The sequence below is a fragment of the Tetrao urogallus genome (genome assembly GCF_951394365.1).
Source record: "Tetrao urogallus genome assembly, chromosome: 1".
NCBI lineage: Eukaryota > Metazoa > Chordata > Aves > Galliformes > Phasianidae > Tetrao > Tetrao urogallus.
The window spans coordinates 171,582,881-171,604,302 of NC_136813.1; the positions used below are offsets into that span (position 1 = coordinate 171,582,881).

The 21,422-nt window shown below is 36.5% G+C and overlaps 1 protein-coding gene across 7 annotated transcripts in view; it reads right to left on the minus strand.

Annotated features, from left to right (window-relative positions):
- The window catches only part of CADPS2 (calcium dependent secretion activator 2), a gene marked incomplete at both ends in the record, with an annotated part of 304,052 nt that overhangs the window by 90,404 nt on the left and 192,226 nt on the right, over positions 1-21,422 (minus strand). For all 7 annotated transcript variants that reach the window (XM_079548166.1, XM_079548165.1, XM_079548162.1 and 4 more), the window contains 2 exons: positions 10,960-11,147; positions 15,241-15,377. In XM_079548166.1, the coding sequence (XP_079404292.1) occupies positions 10,960-11,147; positions 15,241-15,377 (325 nt within the window). The remainder of the gene's footprint in view (positions 1-10,959; positions 11,148-15,240; positions 15,378-21,422) is intronic.

Sequence of the window (21,422 nt, forward strand, 5' to 3'; positions counted from 1 at the left end):
AAGACAACAATAAAAATCAGATATGGTGAAGATACAGTAACCAGGCACATCAATATACTATTGGATAAATTTGATGTGAAGGAGCAAATAATTTATCTTCTTTTTTTTGATGGATGCCAGGATACTTTACCTCAGCCTTCTGACAGATGGAATGGGCTCAAATTTAAGTAAATTTCACTGTCTGATGTCATTGTCAGGAGAGATCGTGCTCTGGAGTGATAAACAAAGTAGTTCTGTCATATTAAACCTCGCTGAAGCATGTCATGTATATGACAGAAAAGACCTAGGGGTCCATACAACAATAAGTGAAAAAGGTGAGCCAGTAGCATGTCATATCTGTCAACCTGCACTAGGGCTAGGACCCCTGCATACACGGGACTTGTCACTTCACTGAGGATGTAGTCAGAAACAACCATGCAGACAATGCCAAAAATTTTCAGAACTGTTAAATGTATTTTCAGTGAATGTTTGGATAGAACCAGATGTTCCAGAAGAAAAATAAAAGAGTGCATAAAAAGCTGTTAGAAAAATGGCACTGCACTGAAAAATGATCTTTTCAAAATATGATGTTACAATACAGCACAAACTCTGCATCATTATGATTATTATTTGTTTTCCTGTTAGCTCTATTGCAATAAGCAGAGCATAAAAATGCATTTTCACAATACAATTCTCAGACATATACGCTACTGGTGATCATTTTTTGCTACTCTTAGAAATGTCTATCTACTACTATCAAAAAAGAATCCACAGAAAAAAGAATCTGAGATTATTTTAGAAAAATTAGATAAACAACGTTTTCAAAGTTCCCACTCATTTTGGCTTCTACATCTTTTCCTTTAATTGCTTTAAACATAAGATAAAATGATGAAGTAGCATTTTTTGAGATGGTTATTTTTATATATTTCCGTGCTTGCCAGGAAAATCTGAATCATGCACGTATTCGGTTATCGAGAAATATGCCAGTACAATCTTGCAACTAAAACCATCAACGAAATTGTATTTTCTACTATCCCAAAGGTAAAGATGGACATTTGAAAATGAATTTCTTAATTCAAAACCAGTATGCAACCTTTCTATTGCAGACTGGGACCCCTCTTTCAAGAATGTTGCCAAGAAAAGTGAAGAACTGTCTTGAGAAGAGTAATCCTAAGTCTTTGCACAACACCAGTTTAACATTATGTTCCCAAGAAAGTGAAAGAAGAACAAATTATCCTTTCTTCTGCATTTTTCTCCTTATAGTCCTCAGCTGCTTTTGGAAATAGAAAGCCAGGAGAAAACCTAAACAATGAATACTCAAAAACCAAGTTGTATTCTCTTTCTCACATCAATTTTCCATTTTCTAAGCACTTTGTCAGCTGGATTTGAATTGGCCTGTCTTGTTTGCTTATATCACATTCTAACACTGGCACAGATGTAATGTTGTCTCTGGTTTCATCTCAAGTGGTTGAATTCACCTAGACTTTAATACCAAATATACATGAAATAAAAACCTCATGAGCTAGAGCTAGTAAATCCAAGAGGAAAACAGTTGTTTGACCATAAGGCAATTTTAAATAATGGTATAAAAATACTAATTGAACAGAATTTTAAAATAAACTTTTACTAAGTCATCCAAGGTAAGTGTCCTCATTGTAGTTATTCTAGGGAAGCTGATTGATTACATTGTGGATTCAGGGTTTCCCCTGAAACAGACTGGTTTTATTTACTTGTCATAAACCTTTAAAGCCTGGAAAACCTGTTGATATATTGTGAGATCTGGAAGTCTTAGAACTTGTAATAATTTGCAGAGGTCACCTGACACATTGTAGGATTAAGAATCTTCTGAACAGCTGTGCACGTGAGGAAAAAATAGCATACCAGTTCCAATGGGAATCCAATATGATGGACACTGGGCTGGATGTTGATTCTTTCCAGCCCTCAACTTTGCAAACAGCTTCTCCTAGTGGCTTGTAGTGTGAAACTGTTAACACATGCTGGCCTGTTTTGTTATGACAGGCTTGTGAAGTAGAAACAGAATGTCACTGACCTCTTTTTTTTCCACTGGTTCTTTTTGCATATTTTACAAAGGTTTAAACTTTTTAAAATTAGTTTTTCTCATTAAAAGCATAGACCACCTCTTTGGCCTTTCACTGAAAAAAAAATATTACAAAGACTAAGAGAAGAGAAATGTGCAGATTGATACTCTGATGTATTACACACACATACAAAAGTAAGGCTGATCGAAATAATACATCTGAGAAAGATGAGAAATTATGATGAAGAACAAAATACAAGAAAAATACATCAGCTAAGGTCTTACTTCAAGACATGTATACAATAAACTGCATTTCAAGGATTTAGTAAAACCCAAACCAAAACCTACAAGTCAAGTTGGCTTTTAGAAACAAATTGTATCAGAAGACTTCAGCATTTTTTGAGAGAACTTATTTTAAACTCAACAGGAAGCAAGAAAAAAAGGAACAGTGTTAATTTTCAAATTAGCAATAGATTAGATTGTTCAGAATTTTGATTAAGAGACTGTATTATCCCTTAAATTTTTCTTTAAAACACAATTCTGTCCTCACATTTGCAGAATTCATGGTTTATGTTAGATAAACCTAAGAAAAACTGATTTGCATTATCAGCTTAGAAGGAAGCAGAGTAGTAGGAGTCTTTTTATAAAAAGCAGATTATCATGTTGCTTTAACCAGCTTTTATATAGCTTTAACCAGCAGGTAGTTGAAGACCGAGCATTTTGTTGTTTATAATAAGTATTCTTCAAACATTGCCAAAAAAAAAAAGAAAAAGAAGAAGACACAATACAGCTTTCTGCTGCATGCATTTCTCAAGCTGATTCCACATCTGCTTACAGGTGGTATCTTCTTTTTCATAAGTGAATTGAGAAAGATCAATTGTGAAGGCCAATAAAACAGATTAAGAAGAAAAACTAGGTTAATTTTGATTATCTTTTATGCAGCTATATTTCAGGTGGGGTATGTTATTGCACTTCTACGCTAAAAGTAAAGCAACTACTAATACGATTTTATCCCAGGCAAAACAACTATTATTATTTTTAATAATAATTTTGTAATAATGTTTACAGAAAGTGAGAATATGTAATAACATTAGCTGTTCCTTCATTGCCTAAGATGACACCTATCATCTTAAATGTGCAGAATTTTGTTAAGATATTTCTTAAATCTGTGTGCACTGTGATTTATTTTCTACTGGTGATTTCCATGAGATTTTTTCAGAAGTAGATTTATATTGAGACATTGAAAATCTACCCCTGTTATCATTTTAGTGAGGACTGGTCTTGTGATCAGCATAGTATAATTATCAGCATTTTTCCACAAAGGACAGTATCCTTCCTTATATCAAAGCTGAGGTCAATATGGATTCATTTTGTACCTGAAAAATTTAATTTGCATTTAGGAGATCTCTAACGACAATGTTTTTGTGGCTATTTGCAGCAGTAATAGTAATATATAGAAAGTTGTCATTAACTGTCATTAACTTTTTCCTCCCCAGCTCTTGGAGCGCATGGTATCAGATTTAAGACTAAAGAGAAAACCCAACTGCCAACAAAAGCTGTAAAGAAGACCTTGCATGTGCTGTCATTATAACACAGCAAAAGCTCCTGGGGTTGAGTGAATAGAAAGCAGATTGAAAAAAGGAAGCTTCTTCAACACCTTATAGCTGAAGTAATGTTCCACAAAATCCTGCTAGCAATGGCTTTATGAGAAAACTATTCAAGAAAAAGTCTAAGTGCACTATTAAAATATTTTTGACATACAAAACTATACATATAAAAATATAACACTTCTGGGAAGAGATCAAGTGGACCTTCATGTCAGATGGTGACCACGTAAAGTAGTAAAACTACTGACTCAAGTTCTATAATTTTAGATTGTCTTCTTATGAAAAGATAAATGAAGGAGAAAACCATAAGATAAAGCCAACCTTACTTTAATTCTAGTGCTAACTTAGTTGAAGAGAAGGTAATATCTATTCAGAAGCTCAAAAAAAAAAAAAAAGGAAAAAAAGAAAACGATTAGAAGAGACAGAGCAATGTAATGATGATATTCTTTTCTTTAGTCTTACAAAGTTCCTTGACCTATGTTTGAAAGAGATGATTCTCCGAACATTCTTTTATCACTTCACACAATGTGTAAAATTGCAATAAATGGTTTTTATCGCAAGATACTGAAAAGTGAAAATGTATGAACACATAGCACTCTTCAAAGTTTCTTTAGTTCCTTTTCCCTTATGTGTTTCCTTTATGTGTGTGGAAGTCAGACAGTCTCTGGTACTGAAAAAAGGGAAACACCACTTTTATTTTTAAAAACAGTAGAAAGTCACAGAGAACTACAATCTCATATCTATGCCTGGGAAGATCATGTAACAGATCCTCTTGGAAACTAACTACGTTAATGAATGCCAATCAATTGATAATATCTACTTAGGTTACCATCAGGCCTTTCACATGGTACCACATGGCACCTTTATCTCTAAATTGGAGAGAGATGGATTTGAAAGGTGGACTATTCAGAGAATAAGGAATTGTATGAATGATTGCAGCCAGTCGTTTGAGTCCATGGGTGGAGGCCATTAGTAGTAGTGTCCTTCAGGGATCTGTTTTGGGACCCATGATCTTTGTCAGTGACAGAGACAGTGTGATTGATTGCACCCTCAGCCAGTTTGCCGATGACACTAGGCTGTGTGGTGAAGTTGATATGACAGAAGGAAGGGATGACTTTCAAAGAGACCTGAACAATCTTGACAAGTGGGCACACATGAACTGAACAAGTTTCAACAAGGCCAAGTGCAAAGTGCTGGGTGGCAATCACAGATATATGTACAGACTCGGAGAAGAACTTGACAGCAGCCCTGTGAAAAAGAACTTGTGGGGTCGTGGTGGATGAAAAGCTCTATTTGAGCAACCAGCTTGCACCAGAAGAGGAATGGCCAGCAGGGAGAGGGAGGTGATTGCTCCCCTCTGAGAAGTTCTGCTTTCGTGAGGACCCTTCTGGAGCACTGAGTTCAGGTGTGGGGCCCCCAGCACAAGAAAGATGTGGAGCTGTGGAAGCAGGTTCAGAGGATGACCACGAAGATGATCAAAGGGCTGGAGCACCTCTCCAATGATGGAAGGTTAAGGGAGTTGGGCTTGTTTGGTCTGGAGAAGGTTCTGGGGAGATCTCATTGCAGCCTTTCAATACTTAAGAACTTATAAAAAAGATGGAGTGAGACAATTTACATGGGCAAATAGTGATAGGATAAAGAGGAACGGGGAGATTTAGATTAGATACTGGGAGGAAATTCTTTACACACAGAGTGGTGAGGAACTGGAGGCCTGGAGAAGCTGTGGATTCCCCATTCCTGGAAGCATTCAAGGCCCCACTGGATAGGGCCCTGGGCACCTCATCTAGTGGATGCCAACCATGACCAGGGCAGTGGGGCTGGAACTAGGTAATCTTTAAAGCCCCTTCCAACCTAAGCTATTCTATGAATCTACATATTTGTTTACACTACTTTAAAATATTTCTTCCAGGCATAACAGGAGCAAGAAGTTTGTCAGAGAGTCTACAGTATCAAACAATGGCAAGGGTCTAGAAGGAGCTCTCAGAGCAAGGCTATTGGAGAGATACTAAAGGAATTCTTTCCAGTGATGCTTTCTCATAGCAAAAGATCTTTTTTTTCACCATAGGATCTGTCTAAACTAAGAGTTTATGGAACAAATCAGAAAAATGAACAGTAGGAAGTTGCCTGGACCAGAAATGAATCTATGGTTGAGTGGAGTTGCTCACCAGACTGCCTTCTTCCAGAAGAGTGGGAGGTGAAGAATGACAGCTTAATTTAAAAATAAAACAAATTTCCAGAGGAGATATGGGAACTGCAGACCACTAAGCCTCATATACATCCCAGAAAATTATTTAAAGATAAAATTAAAAAAATTGGGTAAGTATGATTTATTATGAAGTAGTCTGATATGGCCTTGAAGCCACAAGGAAGATAAATTTTATCTTCTGATACTGAAGTTCTATAAAGGAATAAAAAATGAGTCAATGAACGTGATCAATAAAGTGTATCTGAACTTCCAAAAATATTTTGTCAAAATTCGCAAACAAAAGCTTTTAAGGTAACTGAGCAGACTCTGAGTAAGAATGAAAATCTTTACTTTTACAGTGAAAAAGAGAGTAGGAGCAAACAGTGAATACCTGCAGTGGAGGGATGTTATCAGTGGAGTTCTGCAAGGATCTGTGCTGAAACCTGTTATTTTACAGTACTTATAAATGATCTGGCAAGTAGCTAAGAACTAAGGTGACAGTAATTACAAGGATAGTTATCTGGCATAGCATGGAATTCCAGAAGCACTTTATGAAATCATTCATTGCAGAGGACTTGGTGGTATGATGGATAATATCATGAAACCATTTCTGGTGACAGCCAAAAAACAAACCAACATTGAGAATTATGAGAAAAGCATAGGAAATCAGCAGAGAATAGCCATCCATTGTAATCAGTGCATAGTTCTCTCATAATTCTTGAACCTCAAGCAGCAAAGAGACAACAGAGAAGTATTTTTTGTCGCTCTTGACCTATTGCAGTTACCACAGAGATTGAAATGAGATCTGTAAGAGTCAAGAACAAAACAAGAGTTCTTCATGCAAAAGGAAGCTGAGCTGAGGAACTTGCTGCCAAAGGTGCTGAGGATGCAAAGGGGTTACACAAGTTCAGGGGTGCAATGGACAAGTACCTGAACAGAAACTCTCACCAGGCTACTGAACAGGTGTATTCTGAGCAGTAAACAGCTGGAGACTGAAAAAGCACTGAAAGGAAATATTGTATATGCTTGCTCTTCTCTTCCTGCAACCAGGTTAATGTTTTAGGCTGGTGACTGACTGGCTTAGAGGAACCCTGACTCAGTACGACTGTTCTGTTCAAACACGTGTGCTGAATATTTCAAAATCAAGACAGAGAGAAAGCATTTATCTTCAGTTATAGACAGATTTTTAGAGCATTGCTTTCACCTTCACTTCTCATACGTGGACTTCCAATAAACCAGCCTGCTTCCTGAATAGAAAAAGGTATAATGAGGGAATATGCTTGAATTTTGATTTTTTCAATTCAGTCTGTAACTCAGCAGGTGGAAAGAAGTCACTTTACACTTCATGCGTTACCCAACAGCATCCATTTCAGACAAGAGGGACTGAATAGAAGTCACAGCATGAAAAGTAGACAAAAGTGAAGGTGATGGGGAAGAAAACAATAGCTCCTGCCTGGACTGTTTAGACTGAAATGCCAGTCTTTGGGAATACCCTATAGTTCCTTGTTCTGCCCATGTCACTTTCACCAGAGATACACAAGTTCACTGTATGCATTGCTGAAGAGGGAAAAGTTCATCTGTAAACTAATGACTTTGACGGGGACCACTACAATGGAATATTTCAGAAGAAAAATGTTGCAAAGAAGAACCAAAGGAGATGCTATTGTAAAGTTACAAAGCATTTATACAGAGGCACTAGAGGAAAAGGAATCTGTTGATTCAGAAACAAGGACATATTTTTATTTAAACACTCAGCAAGGCCACTCTTTTAGAAAATGATTTTTCTGTTCGGATATTTGAGAATGTCTTAAGAATGTCAATACACAAAAGCAGATATGCCATTTCTTAGTAAGCAGTCTGTTAGCTTGGTCATAATGTTCTTCCTAGCAAGAAAGAGAAGGCACAAAGGAGGCTTGAATTTCTCAGTCTGTGTCTCAGCAGTTTGTGATCAACCCTGTGCTAACAATTCTGTTTGTAAATCAGCAACAATGGCAAAGAGACACATTAACTACCAGCACGCTTGCTAACTTTGTCAAAACTTGTGAAGTGCGTCTTTGTTACAGGTAGGAAAAAAAACAGTCCCCACTATTTCGTGGTCTGAGAGTTGAGGCCAGGTCTGCTGCACACAGCAGAGCTTGACCAGAGCTCAGCTCAGGGCTCCACTGTGTTTGGTGTAGCCCCTGAAGCTCCACAATGACCTCCTTTAATGTACTTATTCCAGATGTTTAAATAAAAGCATGGCTATTGCGTTACAGTCTACAGCATGAAAGACTTTATATTTCAAGCCCAAAGGTGTGGCAAAAAGACCATGGGGAATACCTGCAGGTCCCCAGTCTGCCAGAAGAACTTTGGAGAAATATGAAGAGTAGAAAGAACCCAAGCTGATTCAGCCTTGTTGGCAGTGCCTACCAGGAGCTGTATTTAGCACACAGCTGGGATCCTGGAGAGTGCCTATGACAAATGGACATCCGGGGTACATCCTATGAGACTGCTTCCTCATCATTTTAATTTAAGAAATTGAATGCAGCCATTGGTGAGCTCTGCTACATCCTTGTATAGCCCCAGGATACTCTGCAGATCTGCTGTGACTTTTGCCTGAGTTTCTCAGACTCCTGAGACTACCAGAAATCAGAAAGGTGAGTGACACCCCTGTCTGATTATTTGACCAATGTCAATAGAGTGACCCTTACTATAAAATTCATGTCTGAAAGAAATTGGTAATTTGAACTGCAGATACAACTTCATGTCTATATGCTCCTCCGTCATGATCATCTTCATGATCACCTTTGATGATCTTTCTCAGGCTTATGGAAGGTCTAAGATCCCTCTATGAAGCAAATGGGAAGAATAAATTGAATACATCATGTCCAGAGTACAAAGCTCTTTGTTATGTTGTCCTTCTAATTCTCAGCCTGACTTAGAAAACTAAGATGTATAACGCCATGGATCAGCCTAGAACTTTGGCCTGTCATGCATTGTCTGTGAAATTCTTTTTCCCTTTTACTATTTCTTAGTGCTGCAGCAGATGAATGAGTGGATGTATTATGTGTATATATGTGTCTGTCATCCTCAGTGTGTCTGCTTCTGTCCTTGACTTACTTTTCTTCTTTCTTCATGTTTCTTTTCTCCTCCTTTTTACAATATCTCAGTTCTAGTTAGACCCTCTCCGTTCAACGCTTCTTTTATTCCTAAAACACTCATAATGCTATTCAGAGAATATCTGTACGGAAGGAATAGACAGAATACAGAGTGCTTACCACTGTGTAAATGATGTGCTCCCTGAGATATTTTCATGCACTGCACGCACTGTTGTCCTTCACTTAAATTATGAAATAAAAAGAAATATATCTACCTTCCTTTTGAATTCTTGAAATAAGTTTGAGCAATTATCACAGTATATTTGTCTTGTTAGGCTGGAATCAATAATAAAAGGACTAGAAACAACAAAGACAGACTGAATAGGAAATGCAAACATATCAGGTTCTTCAGGAACTGACAATAGAAGCAGGCTTTTATGGAGAATATATTACCAAACAAAAGCCAGAAATTCTCCTAACTTACCAGTATGACTGTCAAGATTCTTGAGAATATTTTACACATATTAGAACGTATTTTAATTTTGGATATTATAATCAGTGATTATATAACATTAAGCTATCTGCCAAATCACTCAGACCACAAACACTCAGCTCCTATTCTCACAGGTGGAAGGCACTGTCTAAGCCAACAGGACTTCACTGGCTCAAGGGTGAGAAAAGCAGCCACAATGACTGACTGGTTGTAAGACAAGATAAGCAAACAAGTTGGGAATAAAACCTTTCTTTTCTCTCATCCCTACCAGGATTCAATTTTAGGGATTTACTCAGAGCATCACAGAAACCTCATTTCATGACTGCAAACAGGTTTTTCCACTGTGGCAGGACTGGATCAGTTGAGAGGGGAGAGATCAATTATTTTTTGAATTATTGAACTTTAAATCATATTTTTTACAGCACTCTACTGACTTAGTGTACACAGCAGGCTGCAAATGCATGTCACCTTGTAACTTGATATATTGCCTGTTCCATCCTCCACTTTAGTACAAGGAGGACATGGATAAACTGGAGTGAGCGCAGTGGAGGCCATCACATCAGTCAAGGGCAGGAGCACTCGCTCTGTGAAAGGGCCTGGGCAAGCTGGGCTTGTTCAGCCTGGAGAGTAAGTGGCATTCAAGGGGATCGAACAGCTTCTGCAGCAGCTACTGGGGGGCTGCCACAGAAACGGAGCCAGATTTTTTTCCCGTGGTGCAAGATGGGAGGATGAGAGACAATGAATGTAACAAGTTGAAATAAGACAAGTTCAGACCGGGTAAAGCTCTGACTGGGTCACACCCTGAGCAACCTGGTCCGACCTTGCAAACTTGCTTTGACAGGAGGTTGGGCTGGACACCTCCTGGGTCCATTCCACCAAGTCATCCTAAGATCCTATCTCCTATCTCTGTCCAAGATCAGAGCTGGTCCTTCAAAATGTGAAATAAGGCACAGAAGGGGCACAGACTTCTTTTAATGAATGTGTAGTTCTAACGCTTAGCACAGAAAATCAACAACTCTATTTTTGACAAGTCTTTCACTCACAAGAAGAAGGAAGACATAATCTCATGAGCATCACTGTGACCAGTGAAACAGTCTTTTCCTTGAGTGGAAAGAACTACAGAATTATCCTACCTCCCTGAGTAGGGAGTAACACCGCCATTCCAACTATGCATTGTTCCTCCTTGTGGTAGCACAGCCAGAAGAACTCAGTACTGTATGATTAGTTGCCAAGCTACAGCCTGTAGAAAAGCTGTCAAAGCTTCCCTTAAACTTCAATATTGTTCAAAATGTTCACTGGAAACACCATTCACTAACACAATACAAACAGAATGCAGGATGATATCCTTCTCCCTTGAGAAGTCTATACAATGCCTAAGAAAGCACACTGCATTAATGAAGTATGAATTGAAAGATTTATTATTATTTTTTAAATATAATCCATATAGAAAGTCCAAGACCTCTGACAAAACTTTCATGAACCAATTTCTGATGCGTGCAACATTTCTATCTGTGGAAGGAGTCTAGAAATAACTTGCTTCATTCTAAGGTTACTAATTTAAAAATGCAAAATTAAATTACCTGTTGCCATGGACATGAGAAGCACAAAATGCAAAGCTGTAGTGGAGTAAGGTTGGATCAATGACAGAACCACTTTCTGAATGTTCAATCAACTCATTAAGATAGCAAAGATGGCGGTGACAACCTCTCACTCCATAGCGAGCACAGTATTCATCTAATACGAAGACCTGGCCTGGGCTAAACCAACCCTGAAAGAAAAAGGCAAAAAGAAAAACCACACACGTTGAGATTTGTTATCCCACTCACAGCTTTTAAATCAAACACAGAACAGAAAAACGTATTTTTGTGTGTGTTACATAGAATTTTTATAGTAGAATGACTTATAGCTGACTAATGCTTATAGCACTGGAAGCTGGATCTAACAATAAGGCTCTTGCTGAAAGGACTAACTGTCAGGAAACCACTTGCTGTTCTGAGTTATCATCACCAGGAAATGCAAAATGCATAGTTAACAAAAACAAGATAAACACACCCATAGTCTGGTGTGGGTTTGATTATATCAAAACCTTTCTACCTGATACAAAATTAATTAACCCTATAAAATAATCGGTTTTATTGAATTGTAAGCTGTGTGAGAACATTTGGGTAATGGTAAGATACAGTAATATCACTGATTAAAATACAGCTTCTGGACAATCGGTTCCCTATGGCTGTAACTTTAATCTGAGTGAAGAAATACAGTTTGACCATTTTCCTCATTCCTTAGAGAACATGCATGTACTTTTAAGAGCTTTTAAACAATCAGTATAAAAAATGCAAAGCCAGGTAGTTTATTGAAAGAGATTTTATTAAGAGAAATATTATTAATATACCAATAGTAAATGGTAATTAGATATGCTGGGGAGCTATACAGGTTGCTCTGAAAGTAATGCCTCCTATTTATTTCCATGGAAATGACAACAGAAACAAGGAGTACAATAACACTGTTTGATAGAGCAAATTCTCAGCTACTAAGCACTATTTTTCATCATTCACCACCATTAGCTGTGCATTTTCACCAGCAGTGAACAAGAGTCTACATCCTGCACTCCTAAAAATCTGCATGGCTGCTCAGAATGTGTCTTGTCATTTATGTCACTGCCTCCACACCCTTGCTTCACATGTTCTATGTCAGACGCCATTTGTCAGACTGCCCTTTTGCTGCCATCTATTGCATGGCAACACAATGTAATGGAATACTGGTGGGAAGCTTCAATCTCTACTACTACCGTATCACCAACATCTGCCTCTGAAGGTCGTGGGCCAACATAACAAAATAGGAGGTATTACTTTTGGAGCAGGGCTCCTATTTTGACAAAAGGATAATTTGGGCACAGGCTTGGTATAGTATGACCCTAGCACAGACATGAACAATGTACAGGCACTTTTGCTTCGCTAAAACAGGTATTGAGGGAATAAATAGAGTATAAAAAAAAGATTCATCTTGTGGAAATGGAATACAGAAGAGCCTTGATTGCTTTGCCTTCCAATATGAGAAAAGATGCAATAGTGATCTTCCAAGAAGCAGCAAGGAGAAAAACATAAAGGTAGGAAAACCATAGCCACTGCACAGTCATCTTAAACAGCTGTTTTTCTCTGCTCTTTTCTTAATTGTGGTGCCATTTCTATCTTATCATCCTTTCCAAACGATTGAGGACAGAGGAACACCTAAACTCAAATGTACAAATGACTTAGATAAGCAAAACAATTTTGCAAGTCATAAATTTATGACACCAATTTAGGAGATGAAGACCGTATCTCTCTACTGCTTGTGAATACTTCTGTAAACTCTTTATGTTTAATTTTTATAGAAAATATCAGCAAAAATACCACAGGAAACTATATTTAAAATACACTTGCATCAAGTTAAGACCGTCTGCACTGTAACTTCACTAAAGGAGTTGCATGAGAATGAACTCTAAATTTTATATTCTCTCACAACTCCTGAATTAAACACACTAGTGCAAACCAGAACATTTCAATCCTACTTCAGAAAGCTGTTTCCTCCCGAGTCACATAATTAAAGTCAATTTGTCCATTGCCTTTAAAGAGCTTCAGCTGTTTCTAGAGAGAACATGTAGCTTAATTACAGCACCCACAGCAGTATTCAGTATTTTAAACTAATCTACTCATGTAGCAATGGCTTATGTAATTTACATGCATGTTCACTGGAAAATAATGGTATTCTGCTGAAAGAAGAAAGGGGATTTTAACTGAATTTCTGTAGTAATATGTCTTATCCCTACACACAATAAATAGAGGTAACTGTGATTGATATTCTGCCATCTGCTGATCTCTCACCAAATCTTTATGCAAAACATGACACAATGCTACATAGATGCCAACTTCTGACAATTCAAAAGCAAATGGTTCTTTGTTAAAATTTCTTGTGTTCTCATAGCAGAAAATTCTGACCGGAACACTAATTTTTCAAGAACTTATTAACTTCAGATTCTGTATGACAGCTGCTTTAATGTGTTCATTTTCATAGTAATATGGACCTTCCTCGCCCTTGTCCAGCCCCACACCACGTGAAGCAGTCACAAACTCGTAATTACATGCTTCAGTTATTAGATAACTGTGTGCTTTTTTTTATTGTATCATTCCAAAAGAGTAGGCAGAAAAAAACCCTCTTAGCTCCCCACTACCTAGAAGAATATATAATTAAAGAAGTTTAGGTCAGCTCACAGTTTAATATAGGGCTTAATATTCATTTTAAACATTTCTATCTTTTATTTTTAGAAATTGCATGTGTGATTGCTCCATATTTTCTTCCAATAAAAGCACACACAATGTCTAAAAATGAAAAGAAATGAGCCGTCCAGGAAAAAATCACCAGACTTCTATGTTCAAACATTCTATCGCTACATTAACATTCTCGATTTTATAATTTAAAAAGATATAGTTAAATGTGCAATTTAACAAAAAAATGATCACCCATTCTACTCATTAAAAGCCAAATTTAAAAATGAACAATAAGAAATGCATCTGCTTTATGGTTGCTATAGCACTGCGTATTTCATATAACCTCTTCTAAAAGTTCCTGATTTCAAGGTTATATTAAGTGTCTTACTATATTATTATTATAAAAAAAGATTTTGACCCCAATGCACTGTTAGAAAGCTAACCATTTTCTCTTTGAGTGCCAATTACTTTGTACAGATGTACCTTCAGGCCTCTTCTTTGATTCAGTGTGCAACCCACAGACAGAAAATGAGTCCTTTAACTTTTTCTATACATACTTATCTGGCAGTGTTTTAAAAAGGAAATAATTGTCATCAAATAATCTTTTTTTTTCCTTTTTACACTTGAAAACAAATCTAAAAAACCATCATTATAATACATGACAAGACAGAAGAATATAAGTAAAAGAGATAAAGTTATTTTTTTGTTTCTGTTGGGATGGTAAAGTGAAAAAAAAAAAGAAAAAGTACATTATGAAACATTTTAGGTCCTCAGTAAGAGATCAGGATATCAAACTGCATCTGGTGACAAACAAAGCCTCCAGAAGTTACAAGGTCAAATGAAGACACGTAACAAATGTGTGTGTAACATGACAGACGCCCATAAAATTGCTGCTGTTTTTCCCGGCTGAACATGAAACCAGGAACAGCTCTGTCCTCAACTCATAACCCCACAAAACAGAAAGTGCTTCAAAGTGAAGGGAAACTGCAGCTATAAATACAGAAACATGCAACATCTGTATCTTCTCTCTTATGGGTGACTTTGAATGTGAAAAAATGTTCATTTTGGTAGAGATTCCTCTTTACTTGTTTTTGTTCAATAATTACGTATTCCACGCTATTTTGTTCAATAATTACAATTTTTAGGGGCGACTCAGGTAACACACACTTGTCCACATATCTGTACTGATTGCCAATGGTTCTGCTTCCTTTCTTTTGGTGTTTTCTCTTCTTCACACCCTAGCACAGTGAAGAATGACAAGGTGGACGAAAATGTCTGTCATGAGGTAACCGCATTAGTACCTTAAAATGCCTGCACAGGTGTCAGTAAATCCTACTGCAGGGGCTGTGACCGTCATTAAAAGCTTCTGTTTTTATTCAGACCTCCACAGACGACATGATAAATTTCAGCTGATAAAATCAGAGACAGTTTGGGTCTCTGCTTTCTATTGAGTGGCACAGCAGCAGTTTGCAAGTGTATAATTTTCAAATCTGAAAGCAATCGATTGGACCCTTTATTCCAACTACAACCACAGGTATTGAATGAACAAAGAAGAAAGGACTACTTTATAACAACTATTTCTCACTTCTTTATAGCTATCTTCTAGTCTATACTCACCAAACAAGAATAGGAGTCATTCAATCTGTGATCCAAGGTCTGCCTCTGAAGCAGTTGAAAGAGGAAAGCATGGTCAAATTTGCAGGGATTAGCAGAAATAAACTCTTCCATGCCATGTTTCTGACCACGGTCTGTATCTGTCCATACAAAGAAGAGAATGTGCAGAGGGGTATATGTTAGTGTGCGTGCAGATTTACAAATGCAAATGTAACATGGTGTACAATTCTGAGTATATAATCTTGAAAAAACTGCAAAGAAACAAGTTACATAGGCAGCTGTTTGCAAGTTACTTCTTACAGAATCCTGTTTTTTAATCTGACACATAGTATTAATTACTCTTCTACTATTATAAGAGCTTGTACACTAAAACAATTTGGCAAAAATGTTCTTTTAGTGGAGCTCTGCAAATGCCACGATTTACAGAACAATTTTATGAGCATAAAAAAATGTGTCCTGTAATTTCTTGAGCTTGTGTGGCCCTTTCTAATTCTAGCAAAATTGCCGAATATCCTTCCCTCCATTAAAATAAAAAAAAAAAAAAAAGTTTATGCATTTATTTCTAGAGATGAGAAAGAACAAATTTACTGCAGATCAGAGTAGCACTCATAGAAATATTCAACATGGCTTGAAGCCTACTTCTCAAATGGCAAACTGGAGCAGAAATGAACACACTGACTTGAGCTAGGTCATTTCCAGCCTTCTTTTTGTACTCGGCTTTTAATGAGACAAACCTTAATGTAGTAATGGCAAAGAGCTCCTTCAACCTTCAAGCAAAGAGTAGTGAAAAAGGGAGCAGCATTTTTGTGTAAATACATTGAGAAAACATACCATCCTAAATGGCACTTCAATCAAAGGCCCAAATTTATTGTTCTTCACAGATTGCATCTTTCAACGCCTTTAAACCCCGCGGGTTTATCAAAAGAGAAGCTCTAGTGATTGCTTTCATTAAAGCTATGTTTTGTCAAAGTCCTCAATGTGAATTATCTATCAAGTATGGACAGAAAAAGCCTTACAGTGCCCAAAAGGACTAGTTATGTATTAGCACATTAGCTGTCTTGGTTTGTATAGACTGTATTGGGGTGAACAGTCTTATCAACTTAAAAATTGACTTCCCCTTTCAATTGTCTATGTTCTTTGTTCCTTTAAATTCAAACCCAGATCTTTTTATATTCGTTACTAGAAAAGTACAGATCTAAGTGTATCCTAAATGCAATTTTGAAAACCTGCATAGTACAAACCTAAAATTTCTAAAGAAAAGGAGACAAAAGTTTATTGATTAAACCCAATTATAGAGCCAGGTTCATAATAAAACTCAATATTGATCTGTGGGCATGATGCTAACATAATCAGTCACATTTAGAAATTTAGCCCCAGATTATATTGATCCATGTCAAGTCCAACTTTCAGCTGTATTTGTGGATGGGAGAATTATTTAATTCAAGCTGAAGGATCTGCAGCATCACATCTTAGAAAGATGCAGAAACTAATTCATATCACTTGGCTTTGCATTGTCAAAGCAAGAGTCACATCCATGTGACAGATTTCACCAAGGTGAATGTTGCAAATAAACAGTATGACAATACATTGATGGTGTAAGGTATGAAGCTATCATCCCAGAGAAATAACAGCATGTATTTTTAATGGCTAAAGGATCGGTAGCTTATGCAATTACACAGATTAACAACATTTCCATTAGTGTTAGACTAGCCTATCATCAGTAACAGACTTAGGTCATATTTTTGACACAGATGCAGGAAGTGCTCTCTCTTAATTAGAACAATTTAAATATATTAAAACACCTGAATTCGAAGATAAAGTGGTATTGACACAACTACATTACTGAAAGTACTTAACTACAATGTGAAAATATCTGTAGATTCCAAAATGATACACATATACCTAAAAGATTCCCAGCACAAATCTGATATGTGACTGTTTTCCATATTTCTTACAAGCTTTCCATCTTATATGGGTAATCTGATTTATTGATTCATTATTTAAAATAAGGGAAATCATAGAAAAGAAAAAAGATTCATATTTACCACTGGCAGCGATCTGCACAAATCAAACACAACTAAATCTTTCTTATTTTAAATGGCTTCAATTTTTTTTCCTGTGTTTACTACACATATATAAAAGATTCTCCTTTACAGAAGGAATTTTTTTTGTAAATGCTGAAAAGAAATTAAATCTTTTGAAATCAGACTGGATGTTGAAAAAAAAAACAAAGACAGAATTCTGGTATTGATATCTAGATGATCTGAATACATAAGGCAACCTATTGAATAAACATGGCTTATGAAAGCAGAATTTTCTCTTAGATAATTTGGGCAAAATAAACAAAAGTACTTATTTTTTAAAAATTATATGCTACATGTAATTCTACAGAAAGATCCACGACTGATTCCCATCATTTGGTGAATTAAACAGAACAAATAGCAATGTCAAACAGTAACAGAATGTCTGATACCAAATTTAGTCTAACAATGGAAAAAGTATTTTAAAACTTACTTTTATTAGCTGGAGGAAAGCAAGAAATAATGGAAAAATAAATCTAATGTAATATTTACATCTTATTTTACTATTGTGATATATATACAAAAGAATGCACAATCTTTTTGAAATAAAATTGATTTTTGAATAGATTACATGCTTTAATAATTATAAGAAATAAATAAATGTTACAGGAATGTGATTTAAAAATGGCTAGAATAACTGGATTTTTCAGATTCCTATGAGCTACACATATCCTGTTCAGACTACGATCAAAGGCAAAAGCTGTCAAGAATGCTATTTTGTGGTAAACACAAGAAAGGATAAGAAAAAAATACATTTCCATCTTCTGAACATTCTCTCAGTTTTGGGAAATATCAGAAAGGAGAATTGGGGAGAACTCTGGGACAGTAACACTTCTGGTTTTTAGTAATTAATTCTCGTCTCTTGATGAATTTGCTGTCCTGCTTTCAGTTTCCTCTAACTCAAACTCATAGTGTTGGTTGATACTTCCATATTATATGGTAAAATCCAGGCTATGCATTTATTTCACAGTTTGGAAGCTGTTAGCCCAAAAAAGCTGACTAACCTAACCTTTTTTTTCTTTTTTTTTTTTCGTAGATCAAGGTAGATCAAATATCTTTGTTAAAACCACGGTAGAAACTAACAAAAGTTATTGTCTACTTTTCAGCAAACCCTTAGCTGTTCTTTTAGACAAGCATATTCAGTTTAGCAGAACAGCATCCTGAGTATGCCTTTTGCAATCTTTGCAAGAAAATTCCACTTTTAGACCAGATACAAATGTGATTAAAAAAAAAAAATCACCACATCCTCATTGAGTCAATAAAGTTGAGAGAATTAGGACTGAATTAGAATCAAGAACTCCATGTTCTTATAGCACATGCCTAGGTGAGTAGTTCCTATTGATAAACAAATTATCATGTACCATCTCTGTCCTCTTCCAGCCCAGAAGCAAACACAGTTTTCTGTAGCATTTACTCTATTCTAAGGTGATCTGAGAGAATTGGCCTTGTGAAATGTGACCTCCTCCCAGTGAGTTTTAGCATTGTGGAACCAGTTTGAACCAATTCAGGCAGGCAGGAAAGAAGGTAGAAAAGGAAACCTGGAACTGGTTGAATGAAGTTGCACGTGCTCATTGAAAAAGACAGTGGCAAGACATGCATTACATTACTTCAAATGCCACTCCATACAGAGAGTGGCAGCTGATACTGGAAGCATTTCAAATTCTGACCATTGACTAAGACTCCAAAGCACTACATGCCTAGAAACACAGGCCAAAGCGAGAATCCCTGCCCCCCAAAACCTTATCATTTACATACCAGACAATAAAATAACAGACCAAAAGTGGAAGAATAAGAGAAAGCAGACTGGCAAATAAGACTGGAGCATGAAGCTGGAGACAGCACAGCGATGAATTACTATCATTTTTCTGAAGGACAGACTTGAGGAGGATACGAGATAATTTTCATAAGTTTTTGAGTAGCACAGTGGAGAAGATGAAGGTGACTTATTGACTTACTGACTGCCTAATGAAGGAGTGGTGGAGGCTGGTGTCAGCCTGATTCCTATAAAGGAGATAGGAGTAGCTGGAGACAAGGGGGACAGGCACAGGAAGGAAAATGTGGGGAACGTGCACGGAGAATGGAGATATTCCACTCTTACAATTGCAAAGTATACGGTGAATATAAAGATGCAAAACCGGATGAGGAAACTGTAAAATGAGAAGATACCTTTTATATATTTGTATTAAAATGACTGAATAAACCTAACACACACACAGAAACAGCTCAAAACTGTTTTGCAGGAATTGCTTTACAAGCACACTACCAAGCATTCAAAAACTGAGCAATGACACCATAAGGTTAAGCAACAGTATTTCTTGTGTGCACTTATTGTGACACCAGTACCTTAATACTCATCATATTCCGTTTTTCCCACAGAGTCCTTGATACAATCAGTCCAAAGATTCAGAGTGATAAAAATAAAATTTAAAAGTAATATGAAATTCATCATTTTGGGTCTCATTTGTTACCATACCATCGAACAAAAAAGAGAATTGTAATGGTACTTGTTATTGGTTTATTCAAATAGATTGAAAATATCAATCTTATACTTCCATGACTAATCTCAAAGCATTTCTTCAGTTGACAATTTGCTTGCTCTATCTTCTTGATTGCATTACACTGACTGCTCGACAAGGATGATTTAATTGTCCACATAATCTTCCTCAGTGATGTGCCTTTGGTCAGGTGGATGTTTCATTTGGAAATCTCTTCAACTTTCCTGTCTTTGGTTTGACATTTTGTGATACCAATTTATGGCTTTATGTTTGACTGACTTTACTACTTCCTTGCTACTTAATAAGTCAAATTTTATGTTTTATACATGGGATTTAAACAACATTTTTATAACAACTGGTATGAATGGTCTTTCTGAAATCTCAGATGAATTTTTATCTATTTTCTGATGTTCTGAAAAGTTACATTATTCCCAAAGAGAGATGAGGAAAATTATCTACCGCAAATCAAATGCTTATTCATCTAACTCCTTTTTCCATTTTCTCTCTTTTCTTTCATGTAGAAAATTTTCACTCTGCATTCATGGTGGTGTAGGATGAAAATGATGTTTGGCTTTCTACTGCCTCATTAAGATGTTACAATCCCCTTATGGGTCTTTATAATCCCCTTACTTGGTCTTTATGACCAAGCTATTAACAGCAGTCATCAGTCCATCAGCTTCTCTAACTGTACGAATACAAGTCCTAAATATGCCCATTTTAATCTTTATCAGGATCAGAAATTTTGTCTCTGGAAAAATGATCTTACTATATCAAACTTACAACTGTACTTGTTTCTTTCTATACCTTTCTTTGTCAGTGTTCCCTAGTTGCAACCACCTTCATGTAAACACTGCGCCCAAGAAAAAAAAGCAACTCCTTGGCTAATCCTCCAGCAGATGTACATGACGTAGAAACATGAGGAGGTGAACACAGTCATCTCCCTGTACGCAGCTTATGGTCGGTTCATTGGAAGGTGAGTGGATGCATTTCTCAGCTGTTGCCCCATCTTTGCTTTTGCAGTGTTGCTTACATTGTACAACGTACTTCACCTTAAAAATCTTTAATGTGTGGTTATTTCAATCAGCTCACATTAAAAATTCAACAGATACCAGTGTTTTTGTGAGATGAAACATGCTCTTTTAAGTGTTCTTTACAGTTCTGTCAAGCTTTTGAATGCTCATTGCTTGGTGTAAACAGCACATTTTACTGTCTTCTAGTAATGTAATGATAAAAGTCTACAGCACGAATAGAAGAATATGAGACTGAGTCACAGAGGACAGCTATTTTGAGTCAACCTGCCAAAGACTTCAGATTTCAAACCAGCTTCAACCTAAAAAATGCCTCCTTTCTTTCACTTTATGTATAAGGATTATTGGATACAGTCACGTCAAACGTTGTTAACATTTAATCACTATTAAAAAATACTTGATTTTTTTTTTTGTTTTCTAGGATAGGAAAGTTGCTCTTTTCAGCCCCTGAAACAATAAAATCATATATGCTCCCTAGGTGCAGATATCTTCATGACATAATAATTTCAAATAGAGAAAATTTTCAAGCTATTGTTAACATGTTACCTACCTTAATTCTCTTTAAAACAATATTTTTCTGA